The sequence below is a fragment of the Prunus mume genome, linkage group LG3 (genome assembly GCF_029339155.1).
Source record: "Prunus mume cultivar Tortuosa linkage group LG3, ASM2933915v1, whole genome shotgun sequence".
Classification (NCBI taxonomy): Eukaryota; Viridiplantae; Streptophyta; class Magnoliopsida; order Rosales; family Rosaceae; genus Prunus; species Prunus mume.
Window position 1 is genome coordinate 19,586,599 of NC_142700.1, and position 24,538 is coordinate 19,611,136.

Below are 24,538 nucleotides of genomic sequence, written 5' to 3' on the forward strand. Positions count from 1 at the left end.
GCATAAGATATTGGTACTCCTTTTCATTGCAATTTATTTTATGCATAAGATATTGGTGCTCCTTTTCATTGTAAATTGCAATGGTGAAAAAATAAAACACAATTCGTCCAATAACGATGGTAATTAAATTATTAAATCATTTTTTATTTTTGACTGATCTACTTTTTATGAGAACAATTCTTGAAAGTAGTCTGAAAACATGGATGATCTTAATTATTGGACCTCAAGCCAGAAAAGCACATTTTATTTTTTATTTTAAATGCAGGGCATGTATTCTTGAATCTTCATGTTTGTTTGTTTGTTTATTTTCTAATATAAACGTAAATCTAATTTATGAAAAAAGGTCTTCGAGTTTAGATGCAAGGGGCTAACTTATTGTCTTTGCTAACTGGCCAACTTGGGTGCAAATTCTGCAAACCTTCATGTTTGTAAGTCTTATCTAAGATTTTTTTTTTTAATTTATAAGAAAAACAAAAGGAGGATATGACAGTTAGTATAAGGGTAACTACTCTTTGCTACCTTAAATGAAGGTCAATCAAAATACTAATAAACAAGCACATATGATCTTTAAGTATTGCAATATATGGCTTCTAAACCTAGCCCCCTCTCCCAAACAACCCTCTTAGAGCCGTTTTCATTTTGAGGGGGAAGGAAGCCATTGTCCTTCCTCTCTTTCCTCTTCCCTCTTCCCTCTTCTCTTCCTCCCTCACTTCTCCTCTCATTTTCAGAGACAAAAGGTTTTCCCTATTTGTTTTTGTTTTGTTATGATTTTCCTCAAACTATCACAGGTGGCTATATCTTGGCGTCGGATCTCTACCTGTGTTTTGGCGTCGGATCCTCACCGCCATCCTTTTAGCGGTTTCTTTATGTTTGAAATAAGTCACAAAGACTCATTGGGTTCTCTGTGTAGTTTTGACCTCTTCTTTTGTAAGAGCTTTTCACATTTCCTTTGTGAGAGCTTTTCATTTCTCATTTATGAGAGCTTTTCATCTCTCCTTTGTGAGAGTTTTATTGGTATAGTTATGGCTTGGTTTTTCAAGCTTAATTTTTTTTTTTATAATTATTATTATGAGTTTGCAATCTTAGTTGGAATGCACGCCAATTCTTCGATCATGTGTGATCGTTAGTGGAGGCGCACCGGATTGTCTTAATTTTGATGTTAGACCGCTACGTTATTGTAATGGTCATTTGTGGCTAGTGGCTTTTTTTGGCTGAATTATGAATGCAATCCTAGAATTTCTCAACAACAAAAAAATCTAATTGTAGAGCACTGCTAGAAAACCTCATTATAGGCTACTGATACACCTGTGGCTTATATTCTTGTTCATTACAGACAATTAGTGGCCAAAGGGTGTTTGCCACAAATTGGACATAAAAATAACATTATTGTGTAGGTGTTGCCATTAACTTTCTACCACACTAAAAGGTGTTCGTAGCCTATAAGTAGGTTAGTTTAGAGATCTCATGATACCTATATAGCTTGAAAATGGGTTTGAAATTTCAAATTGTATTACAGGATGGTGGTATACATAGCTATATTTATCAATTTAGTGGTGCAAGTCATTGAAGTTGTACACATCATTATGATCATCAGCCCATGTGCATACTTGACCAAATTACCAACAAAGTCATCTGCTCTAATAAGTAACAAACAACAGCACTCCAAATTGACTCAAAATTAGCAAATTTACTCGTCATAGAGAGAGAGAGAGAGAGAGAGAGAGAGAGAGAGAGAGAGAGAGCTACTCAATCACAATGATGACTTTTGGAGTCCATTGCCATTTATCTTACACTGCTACAAGGCCTGCGGTCTCACCAGGGAACTGAACTGAGGCAAGTAAAAATGATTCAGCATGGGACTGAGAGCAAAACATGGAAGAACCATCTACTCCTACTTTTTACTTGCTACAGGGACAAAGTCGCAGTAAATGCTAGGTGAAGTACTCCCAATTTCCATATATGGCGTAAGCAATCCTTACTTCTCCACTATGGTCACGAAAAGTCTTCCCTAATTTACTTCTAGTCACCTACAGTCGTGCATGAGATTTGAATTCATGTGCGGAACTACTTGAAGCGTGGAGTGGACTCTAGTTATGTCCAAGTTGTTCATTAAAACTTTTCCTTTGTGTATTTACCTGTGTTAATCCCATCTTAGCGCAAACCTCCAGCCCAACAGGCCAACCCAAATTTCCAGCCTAGTTCCCTCTCAGAGAAACTGTAATGAAGGCTCATATTTTTGGTTCCACTATTGGACAAAATGAAGATTAAGTGCCATTAAACCAAATGATTAGTAGATAATTATTTTAGTGTATACAATACACTCATGACATAATGATGTGGTATATCGAATTCACCCAAATTATATCACATGTACTGATTGTAAGTCCACCATTTAGATATAAATTTTAAATAATAATATTTTTATAAAAATAGTACACGTGTAATAATTTGTAGATGCATCTTCATGGACACATGGTGTATCGTATCAATACCCTAATTCATCCATAAAATAATCACAATTCACATGCAACTTTCTCATATTTATCTTACTAGCAAGAAACAAAAGAAGGTTAGTGTGAAACCAAATATGAACATAAAGGAAAACTGCATCATCAATTGGAATTTAAAATGTCTAGATTTAGTAAGGGGCTTAAAGCTCAAGTGGTTAAGAGCATTTACCCTTGCATCCAAGGTCTTAGGTTCGATTCCTCCATCTCCCAATATTGCTTATATAACAAAAAAATTGCCTTTTTCTGCAACACTAACACGCATGTGCCAATTGGTTTTCTTTTTTCTTTTTTATTTTATTTTTAGAATTGAGAAAAATAACATGGGTAGTTATGTTCCATAAAAATATGACCTATTATCTGATTTTGTTTTTATTTTTATTTTTTTAATATGAAAAAATGTGAATTTACCATATTATCCTCATTTAATTAATAATTTTAATACTTAATGTTTGAATTAACTAATGACATTTTCTAGTATTTTGAATGTTTCACAATTCTCTGCCTTTTGCTATATATATATATATATATATATATATATACCAATTATTACCTCAAGTTAATTAACAAATAATGTGACACATAATATAACACTTGCTCTATTGATTACTAGCCTCTCTGCAAGCGCGAAATTTATTTTAGAATTAAAAAAGATAATTGGTAGTTGTGTTCCCTAAAAATAGGATCCATTATCTGATTTGTCTTTTAATTTTATTTTATTTAATATGAAAAATGTGAAATTTACCATATTATCATCTTTTAATTAATAATTTCAATTCTTAATGTTTGCATTAACCAAAGGCATTTTATGGTATTTTGAATGTTTTACCATAGCCTCTCCGCACTCACTTCCGCTCCTGGGAGATGTTTTTTTATTTATTTATTTATTAATAAATTTAAATTTATGTTAGAATTTAAAAAATAATAATGGGTAGTTTTGTTCCATAAAAATAGGATCCATTATTTGATTTTTCTTTTAATTTTAATTTTTCTTAATATGAAAAAGTGTGAATTTACAATATTATCCTCATTTAATTAATAATTTCAAATGTTTGCATTAACCAAGAGCATTTTCTGATATTTTGAATGTTTTACCATTCTTTGTCTTTTGCTTTATATATATATAAATAATATATATAGATTAAATGAAATGTTATCACATCAAATGGAATTTTAAAAGTTAGAATAATTATCGGCGATTCTCAAATTATTCTCATTTGGATGTCTCTATCATTACTTAAATTTGTTTTTTCTTTTAGTACAAGCGATTAAGAAAGGAAGATTTACTACTAGCTTTGAAAGGGCTTGGCTTTCAGATTTTGACATTGATTATGAAATATGAAGTAATTAACAAGACTGTAACTCCCTTTCAATAAAGAGACCCATCTTTTCCTTTTTTGGTAAAGAAAGAGACCCATATTTTTCGATAAAATGAGAAAGCAAAAAAAAGAAATTGTCTAGTTTTCTCTCAAGCGGAGACTCAATAATTTGACGTGGGTGCATAACGGGCGTGAACTGCCCTGTGCGTGTGACCATTTTCTGAAAATCCTTAACCATTTGTTCAAATGTTCAAATGTTCATGCAAAGAGGCTGCAGCTACCTCTATGTATTTATAACCAAAATCCCATTTGAAAACTCCAAATGGGTTTTCTTCTTCTTCATTTTGTCAGTTACAAATTTTCAGTATCAGCTCAGAAAATTCATAACCGCTCTTTGGCTTTTCCACATCGTTTTAACTTCTAAGCTAATTATAAGACCTACATTCCATGCTTCTCTCCTACTTGATCAATGAAAAATATTAACTCCCCCATTTAAGCATATAAGTTTTTTTTTGTCTTGCTTTTAGCACAAGTTTGATGACTGACCCAAATCTCAGTAAATTCCTTCAAGCTCAATTTCTCATATGTCCCATATCTCTCTCTCTCTCTCTCTCTCTCTCTCTCTCTCTCTCTCTCTCTCTCTATATATATATATATGTGTAATGTGTGATCCTTAAATTCCATACTTGTACCTCATCTTCTTTTTCTATGTACTATGATTCTTCTTGTGCTACGCTCAACGTTTGAGAAGTCTCACAAGGAACACAAGAGGCAACACCCCACGCTCCCTCATTTAATATCTTCACCTCTTTCACTCCTCTTAACCTCCAAAACACCGAGAGTGCACAGCAACATCTTAGGACTTTCTGGTTTTTCATGTACTTCTTAGTTTGAAAAGACTTTGAGACACATAGTTACTGACACCCAGAAAGAGAGGGTCATGGAATTGGGTGTCTTTAGTGTTTTTGTTGGTGCTTCAGTACTTGTTTTCTTGGGTGGTGTTGAAGTGGGCTTCTCACAAAGTGAAGCATATGCAAGGAATTATATTAGCTGGGCTGATTTGAAGGTGGATGAGCAGAAGGTGGGGCTGAACTCCAGAAATGAATTCGTTAACGGAAGCCGGGTCATTGTGGTGGACAAGAACGGAGGAGGAGATTCTCTTACAGTTCAAGGAGCAGTTGATATGGTTCCAGAACAGAATACAGAGAGAGTCAAAATTTACATTCTTCCTGGAATTTACAGGTATGTCTGAGTTACTATAATATATCAAGCTTTCATTCAGGCAATGAAAATTCTGAGTCAAAATTGTTTCTTGAATAACTCCTAACAATGCTAGATTGTTTATGTGCCTCACGTCAACAGAACCTCAAAGAATTTTCAGGTCCTGCAGTTCTTGACAGTTTCTAGTGTTCTTGAGGGTTGAGTTCAAACCCAATTGAGCTACGTGGGGTAGTGGAAGTTATACGTGCTTTAAGTGGGCGCCTCTCCCTTAAAATGGGTTGCCCCAAAAAGAAAAAAAGAAGAAGAAAAAATTACCTGAATAATGTTAATGAGCTTTATCTGAGAACAAAAAATAATTTCTACTTCATTTTTTCTCTGTTGTAAATTGATGCAGAGAGAAGGTACTTGTACCGGTTTCCAAGCCATACATATCATTCATTGGGAACCAAAATCAAACTTCTGATACTGTAATTACTTGGAACAACAAGGCATCTGATAAGGACGATACCGGTTGTGAACTTGGAACATATAAAACTGCGTCTGTAGCTATAGAGGCTGATTACTTCTGTGCAACTGGGATCACTTTCGAGGTAACGGCTAATAACGAACTCGGATGTAACATAAGGAGAAAAGATTAAAATAGAAATTATGTAAATTACAACATTCAGTAACAGTAAGTAATTGGTATGCAATTTTAGAACTCAGTGGTTGCAGTACCTGGAGGATATGGAATGCAAGCAGTGGCTCTTAGAGTTGCAGGTGATAAAGCCATGTTCTACAAAGTAAAGGTGTTGGGGACACAAGATACACTCTTGGATGAGACTGGATCACACTACTTCTACCATAGTCACATTCAAGGAAGTGTAGACTTCATATTTGGTAGATCAAGATCACTCTACCAGGTACAATGGCTAGCATTTTAATAGCTGCCTCTTCATGTTTCTTCATTATTCTGATGCTTGAATTTGGGCCTTGCTACCAGGACTGTGTTCTTCAATCAACGGCAACGAATGCGGGAGCAATAGCAGCTCATCACAGGGACTCACCGTATGAAGATACAGGGTTCTCTTTTATGAACTGCAAAATCATTGGAACTGGCAGTATCTTATTGGGAAGAGCTTGGGGAGCTTATTCAAGAGCAGTGTATTCCTACTGTCATTTCGACGACATAATAACTCCCTCGGGGTGGAGTGACTGGAACCACCCAGAGAGACAGAAGTATATATAACCTCTCTTGCAGAAAACTTAACATCTTAGATTATCTCTTTTTGTTTCTCAAAATATGGAAACTTTTAAACTTCTAACAGAGGAGAGAACTTTGCATTTACAGGACTGTGGAATTTGGAGAATACCACTGCAGGGGCAGAGGAGCAGCAGAGAGAAGAGGGAGGGTGCCATGGTTGAAGTCTTTCAGCTTTGAGGAGATAAGGCCTTTTCTGGATACCAAATTCATATATGGAGACCAATGGCTTAAACTATAGTTTTGTTCATTATTGTATTATAATTTTCCTATCCTCATTTTTTACTACACCACTATGGAAATGCAAATAGGCTAAGTACATATATAGGGGACTAAGATCATGGGACATGTATAAGTGACGCAAATTCTGAGTGTATATTTTTTTTTTCTTTTCCAATCTATACAATTCTGAGTGTAAATGGTCAGGGTGACCTAAGTTTGTTCAAATCAGTGCCTGTTAGCATCTTAAGAAGTACAAAATGGATAATTATTTGAAAACACAAATTTGGTCACTGTGTTTAGGCCCGAAAACACATTTGTTCACCGAGATTTAAATTTTACCAATTTGATCACTATATTTCTGTCTGTTAGCAATTTAAGCCAAAGTTGTAATTTCTGTCACTTAAAATTAGAAAATAAGATTAAAATACAAAAGAAGCTTGGAAAAAAAAATTGAAACAGTCCGTGCCCTGTATACAAGCCATCGACCCTGCCACTCCAACCCACCAAGCCACCACCTCTCTCTCTCTCGCCAACCACCAGCCACCGCCCCTGTTATTATTTGATTAAAACCACAAAATCAGGAGCGAATTTCAAGTGGGCATGCTTAAAACTGAGATGGGTACCGATCAAAATTGAAAGGGAAACAGAATTGCTGAACAAAATTTAAAATTTTCGAGCAGCTGATGATGGGTGGGGGGGTGTCCTCTGTTTGTGTGTTGCGCTCGCTGGAGGACAAGGCACCTACGGCCATGTCTATGTCAATGGCTGCCATTCTCTGTAGAAAATTCCACTGTGGAGGTTGGTGATGATGATGGGTGCTGTTGGGGTTTGGAGAAGTGGCCTCCTAGGTAATCATTGGCTGATTGTAAGGTTGTTTTAGGAAATGAAGAACTGAGGGAGATTGTAAAGCACAGTGTGCACGCAAGGTGTTTGTGTTTTTGCTTCAGATAGAGCTTTGCTCTCTCTGATTTGAATTTTGAAGAAGCAAAGAGAAGAGAGAGAGAGAGAGAGAGAGAGAGAGAGGTCTCTAATGACGTGGGAAAGGGGCTTAGCCGCCGAGGGGCAAAGAGAGGTGTGGCTGTGGTGGTAGGCGCAGGGAGTAGGGATGGCGGGGCTGGGTACTATTGGGTAGGTGGGGAAGGCGGCTCACGGCGTAACAGGGAAACATGGGGTCGGTTTTTTTATTTTTTTATTTTTTAATTAATGAAACTGACGGAAATGAAGCATGCGACCTGATTTGCTATGTGCTGCAAATGCGTTGATCAAATTCGAAAAATCAAAATTATGGTGACTAAAATCGTTTTCGATCTTAACCGCAGTGATCAAAATATTTTTAACCTTTTTTCTAATTTCGAAAAACGAGTTCTAAACTACATGGAGCCAAGAAAAATTAGTTGACATACAAGAGACTGCTGAATGTTTGATACGAGTTACAAGCAGGAAGAACACGAGCAAGGTCACTAAACTGGAAGAACCATGCTAATCTAAGGAATCAGAATTACAATCATTGAAAACCCCAGTAAAAATAGTAACAATTATCATAAAACTCTAATCTCATAACTGTACACCCACGAAAGCCACCAACTCCAAACAAAGCAGTGAGCTTCTCCAGCACATCTGTGTAACTATTTACAGACATCCTAACTGACACCCTTTTTCAACACAAGGGAACAACACTTGCATCCTTAATTGCCACCCTTTCAACATAGGGGAACAACACTTGCATCCTTAATTGCCACCCTTTCAACATAGGGGAACAACACTTGCATCCTTAATTGCCACAATTTAAGGCTATCCGACTTGAGTTAGACATCTTACGATGTCACTTCCATGATTTCTACTGCTTTGGGGCTTTGCCCTGGAGTTTCAAACACCTCCATGCCTTCTCGGCCCTCATCATCACCTATGTTTTCACCTTTGTCATCCTCACAATTGTTGTCATCTTTGTTATCATCATCATCATTACCTTGGACATCCTGTGCATCACCACAACTGTCATTGACATCAACACCTTCAGTACCAATGTGTTTTAATGATGGGGACTTCTTATCATTGACCAAGTCCATATTTTCAGGAGCATCATAACTGGAAGATGCATCCAAGTTCAGTTTTTCCTCTTCAACATGTTTAGTACTAGAAGGAACTTCAATATACGACAAAGCTAAACCATCGGTGTTGACATCTTTGGCAACAGTGGGCGATGTAAAGGGATGAGTGCATGAGCTAATTTTTGAAGATATGGCTGAAAGTACATCAGGCTTTGCCTCAACATCAACCCACTGGTCCCCCAACCAATCTCTTGATATTCTCAGATCCTTTTTGTGCACGTTCAAGAGTAAGCTTTCACCTGATACCACCACAGTAATTACATAATAACAAAGGAACGAAGGAAAATTTAGGGAAGAAACAGGGGAGAAAACTAGATACAATTTCTACCATGCATACCAGGAAAGAAAACTTCAAAGTTATCACCACAGCTGCCAACTCCAGTGATAATCCCTTCCCACCAGCCATCACTCCACCATGCATCAATTGCAGCCCCAACCTCAAGAGCAAGGTCCATTTGTTCCTTAGGAGGGGCTGGCCGGATCATTGGGCGGCCTAGATGCCTTATGGCAAGCTTATCAGGCATAGCCAGTCTAAAAGCTGGGATCCATTCCTACAAGTTACAGAGAGAGGGTCATGCCGCCAGAATACAGTTCAAAGCCCAAAGGAAATCAAGGAAACACAGAACAATCACTCAAGAGGACACAATAGTTTATGTGGTCCGATCTAACCAAATGCTTACATATAATGATGAAGAAAATCATAAAAGAGTGAAGGTTGACATGCTTTAGGGTAAGAGTTCAGAATTTTTTTTATAAATAAAAAAATGAAAAAAACAAAAAAAAAAACACAGATGCTGAGGAGTTCATGTTATTAGATAGAGATATGCACACAACTGTAAAATCTCAACATGCTAGATTACATCTCCTAATGAGGGAAAGTACCGAAGAAAGAAGAGAAAAACTGTATTTTGAATTGGAATTACAATGAAGGGATGATTAAAAGAGAATCTTGAATGGAAATTTTGTGCACTTAACTTAAACATGACGTCAGCATTTTTACACCACAACTTAGAGCTAAAAACAAATATTAAATAAAGAACATATACAAGTGGCTAAGCATACCTCAAGATTGCCACATCCTTCCTCATCTTGCAAATCATCATATTGGACTTTCACCTGTTTTCGTGATATCTGCAAGACAGTACACCTAAACCAGCAGCCTCGAATGCCACTATCTTGGCATAGCAATTCTATCTTTTCAGCAACCTTAAAGAGTGGGGTATACCAAGGCTGATAATCAACAAGCTTCATGGAAAACAGTTTCCTGTCTAGCGAACCATAATTTGATTTCTGAAGAGGTCTATATGCCATCATCTGGCTATCTCTTGTAGAACTTCTTGCTTTTGAATGATTAGCTGCAAACCTCTGGCATGGCCTTCCACTTCTAGTCCTCTTAGATCCTAGTTTTAAATACTCACTTGGACCCAATTCATCTTCTTCCCCAATCAGGCTATCACTTATAAACTCAGATTTTGCTGAAAAGTTGGGACCCAAACAAGAGAGAATTGGCTGATCAAAATAGCCATGCATTTTACTCAAATCAAATGGCTTCACCTTGTTACTTTTAAACTGCCTACAACAAAGATGTACTCTGGCCAATAAAGCCCTAGGAAACACAGCTAAGCATTTTTCATAATGTTCACGAGTTAAGACTGTTGCAGGACCATCAACACATTCTGCACTAATGACCTGCACATATGGTGTGATGAAAACTTCCTTTGGGTGAGGATTTCTTAGAGGAGTTACCCCCTTGACTTCCTGGCTATGATGAAACCACCTCACTTTAACCTTTCTTTGACCTCTCTTGTCTTCGTACATATCTTCAATATAAGCAACATAGTGATTTTCTCCCTTTGCCATGACAAAGACAAAGGACTTAATCTGGATGCAAAGGGAAAGGAAACGCAATCAGAGGAAAATAATTACGGTTGACAGTAAAAATTGGAGTAGCATGTCAATTCCATCATTCACATAATACAAATGGTCATTAGCGTTAGACCAAGAAGTACACATCGAGGAAATCTTCAACAAAATGCCTTGATGCATAGTCCTTGAACTAAGTACCCAGAAGTTTATGCATCAATATATCAACTATAAGGCATATGAGACATGTAATACTACAAGGCCTAGTGTTACTAGTACATAATTGTGACTCATGCTCATGTGTTTTCATTCAAAGCAACAATAGTGCAACGTACCAACATAAAGACAATATTTTCGTTATCTTCTCTAGAATCTTTGAACTTGAGACAAATGCTTCATTTATTCAATGTAATGTCTTTGAAGTACCCATGCAGAGGATATACTTTATCTTAGCTCATACTAATGCCAGAGTAATCATTTTTCTGATAAGAAATGTCAGAGCAATTATTTCTGGAGTACTTAATTTTCCCTGCACCATTTCTGGCATAATATCACTCTAAAAATTAATGTGGGATTAATGTTTGAGAGTTTAAGCAAGGAGAGCTATGCATTCCACAGTTCCACCTCATGCACTTCAAGCCCAATCACCTCACAAATGCATTCCTACTTTGACTGGTAAATCCTTACCGCTATTGTAATCCCATCCCTACAGAATGCAGGAAAATGCTTGAGCTGTTTACCACATGTCCATGCAACACCTGACCAAACAATGTCCAGACTCTGTCCCTTGAAGTTCTTTGAAAGACGGCCCTGATACACAGGTTTTCGAGTCAGTATTTCAGGCAAAAATTGAAAGCATAATTAAGAACAAAATCAATAAAGAGTCATTGGTTACATGGGTCTGGGGGGCACTAACTCCATTCATTGGATATTCAGGAGTCCCCGAAGCTTGTGACGAATCATGTTGGGGTGATTCTGTCATAAAAAAAATAAAATAAAAAAAAAGTATTAAAGTCATAAGATTCCAGTCATACAGAGACAACCCCCCCTCTCCCTCATTTATTGCAATTTTAGTAAAAGGGAAGAAGCTATTAGGTATGACATTGAATCTCTTAATAACTAACTTTATACGCTATTAGGTTTGACATTGAATCTCTTAATAACTAACTTTATATAGATATTTATACGTGGTAGAACTTATAAATATTTGTCTACCAGTCACTTAAACTAATAATTCAATCTGGGATGTAAGGGAAAGTCAAAATCTTTGCCTTACAATTCAATCTGGCAAACATAAACCAAAATTTTATCGACAATATAAGGAACTGGAAATTATGAAGTGGCAACTCATACCGGATAGATCTGCATGTATATGCTGCTTTGACAGCATAGATGTAAGCCAATCCACAACCTCTCTTCTTGACCTCCATTTAAAGTTAGCATTAGTGGAGCTTTCCTTTCCGTGCACATACAAAAATTCCTCAGAAACAACATAGAACATGTGCCTAACACTCCTCTCAGTACCCACAACTGCAAGAATGGATTCTCCAGCAGAATCCTTCAAGAAATAGTGAACCACACGGTTGCCCCTCTCCTGTGAAACAAAGTGCTCTTTCCACTCCACAAAACAGTGACCATTTCCAGACATTTTGACAGAACGCACAAAGAGGGGTTGACAAAACACCAGAAACCCACTTGAAGTTCTAATCACATAGCTGAAGATGCGCAAAATGAAAGATAGCGAAAGGGTTCAAACCTCCATGACTTGGCTGCCTAAAAAGTAACAATGGAGTAATTTTCAGGTCATAAGGTACAATCTTGCAATTATTTATTCACCTTAACCCTCGGAATAAATATAATATATCTTGCTCAAGCTGGAACAACTCAAGCAAACGAGAAATGGGTATATTATAAAACTGACCTGAATATAAGAGAGCTTAGGGCTTGGAAACCTAAGCAGATCAAAAGTCTTGACTTTACAGCTAAAAAGACCCCCAATTACGTAGCAAAAGGTTCAAATAACAATCAAATTTGTTCAATAATCTTCAGGATCAGCAACCATACATAATCAGGAGGACTATACCGTTCAACGAATGCACAATTTGATCACTAGTAACTCAACCATGAAATTTTCCGCTGAGACTTGGAAGAACTACACCAAACAAGAACAGGGGATGTCGAAAACCTTCATGGAAGCCACAAAAACCTGCATTTTGATGGCCTAAAGGCAGATCAGAACACCCTATACTCAATAGAACTCGGTATCAGCGTGAAAGCCCAAAGAGCATCAAAGACATTGCCTTGACTGCTTTTTCCAAGAGAATTGGAACAAATTTGAAATGGGCATCTATAATTAGGACCAGAAAAGCAACTTAAGCTCACGAAAAAGGAACTGGAAAGACGTAAGCCTAGTTGGTAGAACTGACTAGGTGATGCTGGTGTTGGAGGGTTTCAAGAGAAGGGCGAGAAGAGGAAGCTTTGTGCTTGTCTTGGTGGGTACAAGGGAGAGTAGAGAAAGAGAGGGACAAGAGGAGGAGAAGATGAAGGAAGAGAAGGAGAGAAAAGAAGATTTCTTGAAAAGGCCATGGACATGAAAAGTGGGGAGAGTTGCAGAGCTTTGGAAATGTATGTGCAGCTATGGAACAGAGGGACTGGTTGAACAAGAAAAAAAGGAACTATTTCTTAAATTAATGGAAATTATAATTTATTTGTTTGCTTTCTTTCCTTTTCTTTTTTCTCGGTGGAAGGTAGGAAGGGGAGGAAGGGTTGGATTATTTACTACGACAAACAACTGTTGCGTTGCATCTAACAACCCCATTGAGCTCGAGTCCATTTGTTCATTGGGCCCGAGTCCATTTTTTTTTCTCTTTTTCTTCAATTTTTTCCGATTTTGTATTTATTTTAATACAAATTTATAAATAAATCCAATCCTATGCATGTATTTATAAAAAAATCCAAGCACTATTTAAACATAGAAACACACCCAAAATCAACTTTTTGGGTGTGTTTATAAATAGGTTTTGAGTGTGTAATGATGGGTTTTGGGTGTGTTTATATGTTTAAATAGTCCCTGGGTTTTTTTATAATTTCAACTCCCATTTTGGGTGTTTTAGACCTATTTTTATTTGTTAATTATGAAAAGTCATATTTACCATAAAATTTGGTTAAATCTAACAGAAAATTAGACGGTTGGACCGATGGACTGAATAATATAGAGTTGGTGGACCATTTGAAACGAATAATTTAATTGAGGGACCAAAATGTGAATCGGGTAAAAGTTTAAGGACCATTCAAGTAAATAACCCCAAAAAAAATGGGAAAAGAAAAAGAAACCACACTAATTAATAAGAGTCCCACATGAAGTTAGGTAAAAATGTATGTTTTCAATTAGAAGAATTAGCATCACATTATAGGAGTTAATATTGTGCTTGAAGTTATTGCAGCTGTATCACAAGACAAGAAGATTAGGTATAGTTGGCAGCAACAGCTCAAGCTGCTGTAAGATTAACTAGTGGGGAGGTCGGATGTTTAACTAGTTGGCAGTACAAGCCTCTGAATCTTATTGGTCTCTAGGCCAGGCCGACTCTATTTTGTTTTATTTCTCTTTATTATTTTTATGAATAAATGGTTTAAATTTTAATGGGGTTTGCAAAAATTTGGGATTTATTATCTTTATTTATTTACAAAGAACCTTAACAGTATGAGGGAGTTTATTTATTTGTTTTAATTTTTTATATAAGTGATATCGAGGGAGAGGGGAATCGAACCTAAAACCTCAAATGTATGAATAAATGCTATTAACTACTTGAGCTACAAGCCCCTTGTTGCGAGGGAGTTTATTAAGAGTAGGGTTTATATGACTTTTTATTCTCCTTGAGCTCAGGGGTTAGGAAATATATTGTCTAGGCATTTAGGATTTTAGCCCTAGAAAAGGAGCTGGCTGCCTAAGCTTATTTTATAGAACATAAAGCTTTGGGTGGGTGTCATGCTGTGTTTGATAGTAAATGTAGAAATCGGATTGCTGCATTCTATTTTCAAGAGTTATAGAGTCCACGCCCAACTTAATATAGGCACCAATACAACTCTCCAAGTCCACACATCAAATCCTTGAAGCCCCAAAACATACTTACCAAACTTTCAAACTCTGCTCCATCAATGTCTTCCTTTGCATCATGCATGAAATCGTTCACTCTGTTTCTGGCTTACCACTGTTACAGTGCGAGCCAAAACTGATTGAATACTTTCCCTGCATTTTGTACGCAAAAGGGAGCAAAACCTACAGCATCAGAAAAGTGTTGCCAGATATACTCGAGTTCTCCCACCATGAAATGCCAACTTTCCTTTGCCCATTCCTTGAACCACAAGTACAAAACATGACCAGACAGGACTTCTCTCACAGCATAATAATATGCGTCCCAACAGTAGTTCTATTATCTCTGTTAGATACATTGACGGATAGGCAAATATATGATATACACATACACACATACAATTTTTTTTTTCTTCGATGCATTAAAGAATCCAGAACAAGAATACTGTTATCTGTGTTATCCTATGTTTTCATTCACATTTGCCTAATAACTGAACGTGACCTCTCTACTCTCTGAGTTTTGACAGGAAAAAATATATTACGAAGTTCACAATGACTCTGGTTTAAACTTCAGACAATTCTACTTTCAAGTTGCACGTATGTATGGGATAACATTATCTCTTCTAACCATGCTTCCACTTTAACATCTTACCTCTTTTCATTAAGCTGCCAATTCATGTGCAATATCCAACATTATATGAGAGAGAGAGAGAGCATGTTCCGCATCTGCTTCGCTGAGATGTAACTAAATTTTTTTCATTCAATCTATACCAAAATTCACAACGATGCAAAGAGTCTTGCCAAGTAAGAAAAAGTAAGATAGCTAATAACAAGTTAACGACTTAAATGGCAAGTCCAAAAAGAAAAGTAATCAGGTAACTGATTTCAAAAACTACAAGTTAAAGGCCAATGATTATTACTGGTGTGCTTCTCAAGTGCCCAGATTTGGTGCCTGGCTTGCTATTGGTGGGCCATGTGAGTATCTCCACTGACCACATGCTGAGCATTTCTCCAACTTCACACAGTTTTCCAAAGTGCAGAATCTACAGGTCCAGATTTTGTAATTTGTACCAACATCTTTTGGTTTCTTTGTGTTACAGAGCTCACATATTGGAGCTAATGGCTGCGGTGTTCCACCCATCATTCACATGCAAAACAAGTATATTTCAAGTAACATTAAGATAGAGAGAAAATTTGCAACATTTAGAGAAAAAAAAGGAAATATTATTCTTTAGAGATACTCAAAAGGAAATGATTTGATATAGAACTTTTTGAAAAAAAGGATGCATTTGTAAAGACATAAAACTATCACCTAGCAATAGAGACACTTACGGGATTCAGCAAAGTGCACATTTCACACTGCCAAAGAGCAGTTTCCTCTGGACTATGTGTTCCATCATTATTAGACCTGGACCCAAAAGATGAAACACATGACTGATGCCTACCACTAGATTCTAGATGGCAATTGGAACGAGAGAATGAACTATTTTCTGATCCTCGACTTCTCTTTTGAGATTTGATATCACAATCAATCATGGACCCAGATATTGACTCATCCATGGATAAATCTACCAACTCAGATCCTAAATTGCATTTAGTAGATTTAGAAAAACCATTGGTATTCAGTTCACGACTTCTTTTTTGCAATAACGTATCTGAGGAATGTGCTTTTGCACCACTGGGAGGCCTTGAACTTCCTGCATTTGGCCCTATATTTTGATGGTCCTCTGATTTATCATAGCTGCATTCTCCATCCATAGAAGCTTCAGCTGACACTGAACCACACCAGATATCATCCTGCAATCTCCTCTCTGCAGCCATTGCAGCAGCTTGCACTGGACTAAGTGCAACCATAATACTGCTATCACCACCAAGACGCTTAGGTCCAGATGGCATCATAGATCCTAAAAGAACTCTCTTTTCTGCAGCAGCAAGTGCAGTTTTGCGGAGAGAAGAAAGAGGGGGTTGACGTGAAAAACTCCCCAAACGTCTCCCTGGAAGATCAAACCCCTCAGCATTGCCAGTTATTCCCTTAGACATCAGCTCCTCACATTCCTACAAAGAAATGAAGTCCTAGCAAATTCAGCACGTCTTTGTAAACACAAAAACTTATGAAAGGTCAACATAAAAACACCTTTCTAAGTTCGTCCCAGAGCTTGTAGAACTTGGCATCATGAGGGCCATGAACATTGTGACAAAGTTCGTGAAGCATTGTATCAAGGACTTGATCAATGGGATAGAAATCCCAATCCCTGTTTGGCCTACGCAGCCTCAGTTTCACATGCACACCGCGGTTCACATTCAACCCTAGAAGACGAGGGTTGTTTGGGCTGTAATGTCATCAAATAACTTTCATCACTTTATGCACACACAAAAAGAAGACCAATTTGGGGGTTAAAAAAACACTTTATCGGCGAAAAATTCATATAAAGGCACTCCAACTCCATATAATCGCCGCTAAATAAAAATTTGCAGTAAACTTAAAAATCTAAAGACAATGCAACATGCCAGCAGCAGGAGAACTTAAGATTTCCATTGAAAACGGCATGAGAGAAACATAAATAGAGCATTGTCACTGGCAATAACCCCCGCTATTGCCGATCAAAATGATGCAAAATGCAAGGAGCAAAATAACTACATCCAAATTTTGAAGCAGCAATACTTGCCCAATATTGTGAATTAATAAACACAGAAAGCAAGAAAAAAAAAAGTCGATTCAATTAACGGCAATGTGATTAGTTCGCATAGTGAATAATACATTTCCATCATCTTAAGAATACCCAAGAAAAAAAAATCCAAAAAACATTGTGTTGCCTACTATCCACCGCATTCTCGGCAACCAAACAGAGCAAAATGAATTTTTTTAAGGGAAAAAAACACGCAATAAGAAGATGAAGTACCAGAATTCAGAGAGAAGCTTGACGCGCCATTTGTGTTTGCGCATAATGGGCTGGACCTGTTTGGCAATTTTCTCGAGAATCTTCCTGGCTTCCGCTTCCTGATCCTTTCTTTTCAGGGTTTTGATTTCCCAGATCTTGTTTAGGTCCCCCAAATTCATATTCTCTGAAACTAATCGAAAATTTGACAAACACCCTTCTCTTCGAATATGAACCCTAGCAATTGAATCGTTTGATGGGGTTAGAACTTGGAATTTGAATCTACTGCGATTTTGTCACTTTCGAGGGTGGCGGGATTTCGAATATATCGCACGTGTGTCTGTTTGGATACAGAGATTTCGTTGTCTACTTTTACATCTCCTCTGCACCAGCGGAGGTGTAAATGCGTTTTTTTGCTTAAATAGGGAAATATGTTTGATTTGTTTCCGATAATTCATTTTTGTGTTTTTTTTAGTTTTAATTTTTTTAAAATAATTTTGTGTGTTAGATTTATTTTATTTTTCTAAATAAATGGACTTAAAAAATTTTAAATCTGGAGAACATATGATTTTACCTACAAACTAACATAAAGATATTTAAGTAGAAAATTATAATTTATTTTAAACATTTTTAAAGTGTTTTTTTCTAATATTTCATACCATTGGAAGTGCAATGCAAATTGCATGAATATACGAGCTTCATTTTGAATTCCAATCCATCTCAATCGTTCATCATAGAGCTATTGGGTATTCCAACACACCACTTGGTGTGCTGGCGTCAAGCAGGACCCTCTACATCATTTTGTATAGCGGCTGATGAGTGATTGCAACATTCTTTCTCCCTTTTTCTCCTATGGGTCCCACTTGCATAGGATATAAAATGGATGCACATGAGAACATCCATAGTGGGGGAGAGGAGTGTATTTTTTGGGGTGTAAAGCCACTTTTACATTTCCTTTATACTTACGGGGTTGTAAATATGGTTTTTACTCCAATAGGGAATATGCGAATCTTGTATAATTGATTTTTCTCATTTTTATCCACTTTCTCTCACTTTTTCTCATGAAGGCCCCACCTATAAGGGATGTAAAAAAAAATGCACATGTGCATCTAAATTTGCATCTCATGGTTGTGATGCAAATTTACAATCGTTTACACCTCCCCCATTTGCAGGTGATTCTGATCACAAATAGTATATATTTAACATACACCTCATTATACAACCTCCCACTGGAGATGCTCTAAGCATCTCCGGTGGGATATGATCATTTTACAACCATTTACACCTGCCCATTGCAGGTAATTCCGATGGCAAAATGTGTATATTTAGCATACACCTAGCTTTACACCCCCCACTGGTGATACTCTTACACTACCATTTATTTTTTTAATACTTTTTAATCAATTTTGTTCTTTTTAATTATTTATCTTTCCTATTGTACCCTTACACTACATTAATTTCTTTTTTACTTCACTTTTATATTATTATTTTTTTCTTTATATTTAATTTTCCAACTTGCACTCCATTTTTTGTTTTTTTCCTTTCCTTTTTTTTTATCGAGTAAGAAATAATTAACACTGTACATTTGTCTAGGAAAAATCCCATGCCCTAGGAATAAACCTTGCAACCATAGCTTTTTTTTTTTTGGAAAAGGAAACAATTTCTAATACAAAAGACAATAAAATATAGAGATGGCCAAGGTAGCCACAAAGAAACATAAAATAAAGAAAGAGTAATTAGATTGAACAAAATCCTCATACTCAATGCCAAAGCTCAAATTAAAATCACAACTTCAGTAACAAATACAAAAGAGGATATAATTTAACCAAACTATATCATTCGACTTAAACTATCACACTAAGAAAATTCAACCATACAAGAGCAGACAAAAGCTATAACCACAAATAAACCTTAATTCAAGATAAGGGTAGAATAGGAAAGAGAAAGAACTAAATTGATTAAAAAGTATTAAAAATCAAAAGAGAGTGTAAGTGGACAAAACGGGAGTGGGAAAATCAGCTCCTTTATTAAAATGGCTTCTAAAATTTTTAAAACAATTTTACATTATGACCTAGATTATCAAACGCTTTAAAACTTTTTCTTTTTTGGGCCAAAGCTTTGTTGATTTTTATCTTAGTCTTTACTCAATGGTGATGTTGATGTCCAAAAATGGAGTCCTTCGATAGATGATACTAAGACCTGTAAAAGGGACAAGCTCGAAAATAACCTTGGCACTAGTGTGGTACAAAGCAAAAGCACTCTAATACTTAAGTTAGCACAAGGGTGGATTAGGGAATTATTTCGACATAGTACATTACACATGCGAATTAATGATTACCTGATGCACTAGGTGGGAGACATCTCCTGTGATTTCTTCGATATGGGACTATTGGCATGCCGACACATATCCCTAAGGTTTACCAACACGACATGTGCTTTGGCCAAAGTGGCACGATAAGTGACTTATTGAAGGAAGATCTTTATTCATTCCTTACGTCGAAGATGTGCACCATCTCCCTTTCTGAAGGCTAGACGGTGTGGCCATTTGGATTGCCAAGGGGCATGCTTGGCGGTTTGCGCATGAAGGGTCTTGGACATGCATGATCGTTACTTTATGGTCCGCTTTTTACTGATTGTGCGCGATTAGTTATGGTATAAACGTGTGACAATGTTAATGTGTAATTCAATGTCTTTATAAACAATAGTAGCAAGTTAGTAAAAAAAATCAAGAGAGATGTTATTACCATAAGGAAAAAAAGAAGAAGAAGAATTAACTGCATTTTACTCCATGCAGGATAGGGTTATTATCAAACTGAGCTTGAGGTTTCAATTTCATCAATATAAAACCTAACGTTTTTAAATATGACCAAATTACGCACTCCATCAACTTCATTGTTTGATTTTATGTTAAATTGTTGTCAAATTACGCACGCTATTGTTATTTTCTTTATTGTTTTCTTTTGCACATCAGCATAAAAATGACTATTCTACATGTCGCGTCCCTAATTTAACATAAAATCAAACAGTGAAGTTGATGGAGTGCGTATTTTGATCATATTTAAAAACGTTGAGTATGATATTGATAAAATTGAAACCTCATGGCCTATTTCGATAATAACCTTAAACCTAAATGGAGTAAAATGTAGTTAATAATAAATAAATAAAAAGGCATCTTTCACTCCTTCGAACTTATAAATTGCAACATTCATTGTGAGTTAGGGCCAAGTAGGGGTGGGCATTGGAACCGCAAAACCGTAAAACCGAACCAAACCAATCCGGAAAAAATCGAAAAAAACCGTGTTGACCGAAAAGTCAAAAGCGAGAAAAATCCAAAGTCAACGGTTTGATTCTGTTTTTCACCCTAAGGAACCGGTCCAATCTGAACCGGTCCAATAAAATTAATATATATATTTTTATATTATATTTGAAATTATATAAATATTTTTATACTTGGCTAAGTTTGATTGGGTGTCTACGTTACTACCATAGGCGCGCATCACAGAAGAAAAAAAAAAAGCGATTGAACGACCAAGGTTTTTTTTGTCTTCGTTCCTCTCTTCGATTTCATTTCTTCTTCGTTCCTTCATTCATACAGAGCTGCCTTGAGCCTTCTTCCAAACCTCTATTTCTCTCTCAGTCTCAACCATCACGTCACGCCTCTCTGCGTCGCTCTTCTTCCGATCCGCCGTCGTTACGTCGCTCTTCTCTCTCTCGGTAGTCAGCGCCGTCTCTCTCACTCACGAGTTAGATAGATTCTGTCTTTTCTTTTTATTTTTTTCTGTTTCCATTTAATTCTCTGTCGACCAATTTGTGTGTCCTCCAGACAATTCATAAACCGACATCAATTTTCTCGACTTCCATCAGACAATTCTGTCTATCTCAGGTATTCTTCATCTCTCTCTTTCTCTCTCTCTCTCTCTCTCAGATATTTTGAATTTGATGTTTTGCAATTGACATTTGGATGTTTGCAACTGAAATTTGGATGTTTGCAGCTGAAATTGGTTTTGATTATATCTGTATGTTTTGATTATATCTGTATGTTATTATATCTGAAATTTGGATGTTTGCAGCTGAAATTTTGATGTTTTGCAATTGAAATTTGGATGTTTGCAACTGAAATTTGGATGTTTAACCATGTTCATTTGCTAATTGATGCTCATCCAATCCAATGGATATCGTACCCGATATTCTTGTGCTAGGCTAGGCTCTTAGTTTGTATTTTTGTACTCACAAGTTGATTTTAGGTCATATTTTATCAACTGACAGAATTGAAAAAAATAAAAGGAAATTGTTTCAAGTTGAAAAGATTTAAGGTGGTTTGGATGAATGATCTTCATGGTTTATTTGTTATTCACAGTAATTGTGGTTTTGATAGTTATTAATATGTATAGCTTGTATGATAATTGGTTTTGATTATATCTGTATGTACAGCTTGTATTAATATGCACAGCTTGTATGTACAGCTTGTATTAAAATGTACAGCTTGTATTAATGTGCACAGCTTGTTTTAAAATGTACAGCTTGTATTAAAATGTACAGCTTGTATTAATGTGAGGCAGTAAATATAAATATGTGTACATCTTGTATTAATATGTACAACTTGTATTAATACATGTCATACAATTGATTAATGCATGTATATGCATCACGTTTAATTGGGAAATGAGACATAGTTGTTTTTTTTTTACTCAAGTGTTTTGTTTTGTTCGTTCGATTGTATAATATTTAATTTTCTGTTTTTTTTTTAAATTGAGGGCTTGTTTTTTGTTAGTATCATGTTTAAGTTGCTTTTTTTTTTTTGTTTCTTAAAGAAATCATGAATGAGTCAAACCCATTTGGAGAGGTACATGCCACTACTAATAGTGAAGTTGGTTCATCATCCGCATCCGTATCCACATCCGCATCCGTATCCGCATCTTCTTCAACACCTTTCGGCATCTCATCCATTACTATCATCTCTACACATGTCTTTAACCACTCTTCTTTACCATGCATTGTTGATGTAAGAACCTCATGTTCTTGGTCAAAAGACAAGAGCTTTTGCCGTTTATCTTTAGGAACCCTCCCCGGATATTTCTTACATAAGTTTTCAATATGTTTCCTCAAATTTGAGGTCCCATTTCTAGTAGAGTTTGCTGCATAGCTCATAGTGCAATACTTGCACCTAGCTCTCTTCTTAGTGGTTGCATATTTGCTCCCATCCTCCTTCACACTCTCAACCACTTCTTCATATTTCTCAAAGTGATCCCATAATTCCGATTTTTCTCTTTTTGGGCCAGAATGAGGTTGTGGTTGAAGGAAAAGGTTTAGGCGGTTTTGTAATTCTTTGAACCCCCATTTCCAAGTGCCATCTCGTAGGACACTTGTGAGGCATTTCATGGTAATGTATGATGCCATGAAACAAAAATTGAAAGAAGAATTAGCACCACATAGAGTATGCCTCACAACAGACACTTGGACAAGTGTTCAAAACATCAATTACATGGTCATCACGGCACACTTCATAGATGGTGATTGGAACTTGCACAAAAGAATCTTGAACTTTTGTGTGATTTCCAATCACAAAGGGAACTCAATTGGTAAACTCCTTGAGTCATGCTTGCTTGATTGGGATATGAAGAAGATATTAACCATCACGGCCGATAATGCTTCTTCAAACACAAAGGCTATAGATTACTTGAAGTCGAAAATGGGTCATTGGGGAAATGGTAGTCTTTTATTAGAGGGAAAGTATATGCACATTAGGTGTTGTGCTCATATTGTGAATTTGATAGTTCGTGATGGGTTGAAGAAGTTGGAAAAAAGCATAGTGTGTATAAGAAATGCTGTGAAGTATGTAAGATCTTCTCCCAAAAGGTTGGAGGACTTTAAGAGTTGTGTTAAGAAAGAGCAAATTGAATGCAAAGGGCTTGTGGTGTTGGATGTGCCAACAAGGTGGAATTCCACATATATGATGTTGGAAGCCGCCTTAAAGTTTGAAAAGGCATTTTGGAGAATGGGAGAAGATGATGAAGGCCCATATATTTCTTGGTTTGGTGAAGATGAACCGGATCTTGAAGATGGGGTGGTTATGTCTCATTACCCTAGAAAGAGGGAAGGACCACCAACTAATGAAGATTGGAACAATGCTCGTACCTTTGTGAATTTTTTGAAGGTATTTTATGATGCTACATTGAAGATGAGTGTCACTTTGCATCCCGCTTTCCACACCACATTTCATGACTTGATTGCAATGGAAGAAGAAATTGAGGATTTGTTGATGGAAGAGGAGGAAATATTAAGTGAAACTCAAACCTCCAAGGTTTTGAAGGACATGGCACTTAACATGAAGATGAAGTTTAAAAAGTATTGGGGTGACCTTGATAAATTGAACCAAATTTTGATGGTTGCTCTTGTTCTTGACCCTCGATACAAATTGGGGAACTTGGAGTTTATCTTGAAAAGCCGGTTTGAAAACCCGGAAGATGCGGTTAAGAAGAAGAATGAGATCAAAGAGATTTTAAAGAAGTTTTATGAAGAATATGCCATGCCACCACCACCACCACCACCTACTCAAAGTAGTAGTTATTGTTCTAGTGATACTACTACAATGAGTACAAGTAGTAAAGTCGAGGAAAGAAAGCGAAGGCAAATGACCGAAAATTGGAGAAAAGAGACTCGAGCAAATGATGTTGTGGTATTGGAGCATGAGATTGATAGGTACATCACCGACCCTATTGAAGATGTGGTTGATGAATTTGATGTTTTGAAGTGATGGAAATTGAATGGGGTTAAGTATCCGGGGTTGACACTTATTGCAAAGGATGTGCTTGCCATCCCGGTATCAACGGTGGCTTTGGAATCATGCTTTAGCACGGGTGGTAGGGTAGTTAATTCATTTCGTGCTTCTTTGACTCCTAAGATTGTGGAGGCCTTAATTTGTTCTCAAAATTGGTTAAGGTCGGATGACATTTTCTCTTTACAATATGAACCAACAATTCAAGAGATGGAGTTCTATGAATCGATTGAATTAGGTATGTCTTTGTAATTTTATATGCTTTATTAATGTATTATATAATATGTATGTTTGACTAATGTTTTAATGGGTTTATG

General features: G+C 36.5%; 4 protein-coding genes across 5 annotated transcripts; 2 read left to right on the top strand and 2 right to left on the bottom strand.

The window, feature by feature from the left end:
- Positions 1–4,493: 4,493 nt before the first annotated feature.
- QRT1 (Pectin lyase-like superfamily protein) lies at positions 4,494–7,763 on the top strand. The gene is made up of 5 exons (XM_008246397.2): positions 4,494–5,068; positions 5,442–5,637; positions 5,746–5,949; positions 6,030–6,265; positions 6,378–7,763. Exons 1-5 carry the CDS (start codon positions 4,767–4,769, stop codon positions 6,526–6,528), a joined length of 1,089 nt encoding a protein of 362 aa, XP_008244619.2. The 5' UTR covers positions 4,494–4,766; the 3' UTR covers positions 6,529–7,763.
- Positions 7,764–7,886: 123 nt separating this feature from the next.
- Positions 7,887–13,172, bottom strand: LOC103342734 (uncharacterized). Of its 2 annotated transcripts, none has more exons than XM_008246380.3 (7): positions 12,402–13,172; positions 11,834–12,253; positions 11,397–11,455; positions 11,168–11,290; positions 9,680–10,498; positions 8,955–9,168; positions 7,887–8,856 (listed from the first exon to the last, which is right to left on the bottom strand). In XM_008246380.3, exons 2-7 carry the CDS (start codon positions 12,126–12,128, stop codon positions 8,324–8,326), a joined length of 2,043 nt encoding a protein of 680 aa, XP_008244602.2. In that variant the 5' UTR covers positions 12,129–12,253; positions 12,402–13,172; the 3' UTR covers positions 7,887–8,323. The 2 variants fall into 2 exon arrangements, with proteins under 2 accessions (XP_008244602.2, XP_008244599.2); XM_008246377.2 differs by having other exon boundaries at positions 11,376–11,455; positions 12,402–13,171.
- Positions 13,173–15,305: 2,133 nt separating this feature from the next.
- LOC103342733 (uncharacterized) lies at positions 15,306–17,851 on the bottom strand. Its single transcript, XM_008246376.3, has 4 exons — positions 17,471–17,851; positions 16,705–16,900; positions 15,903–16,625; positions 15,306–15,693 (listed from the first exon to the last, which is right to left on the bottom strand). The coding sequence occupies exons 1-4, from the start codon at positions 17,626–17,628 to the stop codon at positions 15,502–15,504; spliced, it is 1,269 nt and encodes a 422-aa protein (XP_008244598.1). The 5' UTR covers positions 17,629–17,851; the 3' UTR covers positions 15,306–15,501.
- A 4,978-nt stretch (positions 17,852–22,829) lies between these two features.
- LOC148919016 (zinc finger BED domain-containing protein RICESLEEPER 2-like) lies at positions 22,830–24,200 on the top strand. The gene is made up of 2 exons (XM_089048762.1): positions 22,830–23,893; positions 24,050–24,200. Exons 1-2 carry the CDS (start codon positions 22,830–22,832, stop codon positions 24,198–24,200), a joined length of 1,215 nt encoding a protein of 404 aa, XP_088904888.1.
- The last annotated feature ends 338 nt before the right edge of the window (positions 24,201–24,538 follow it).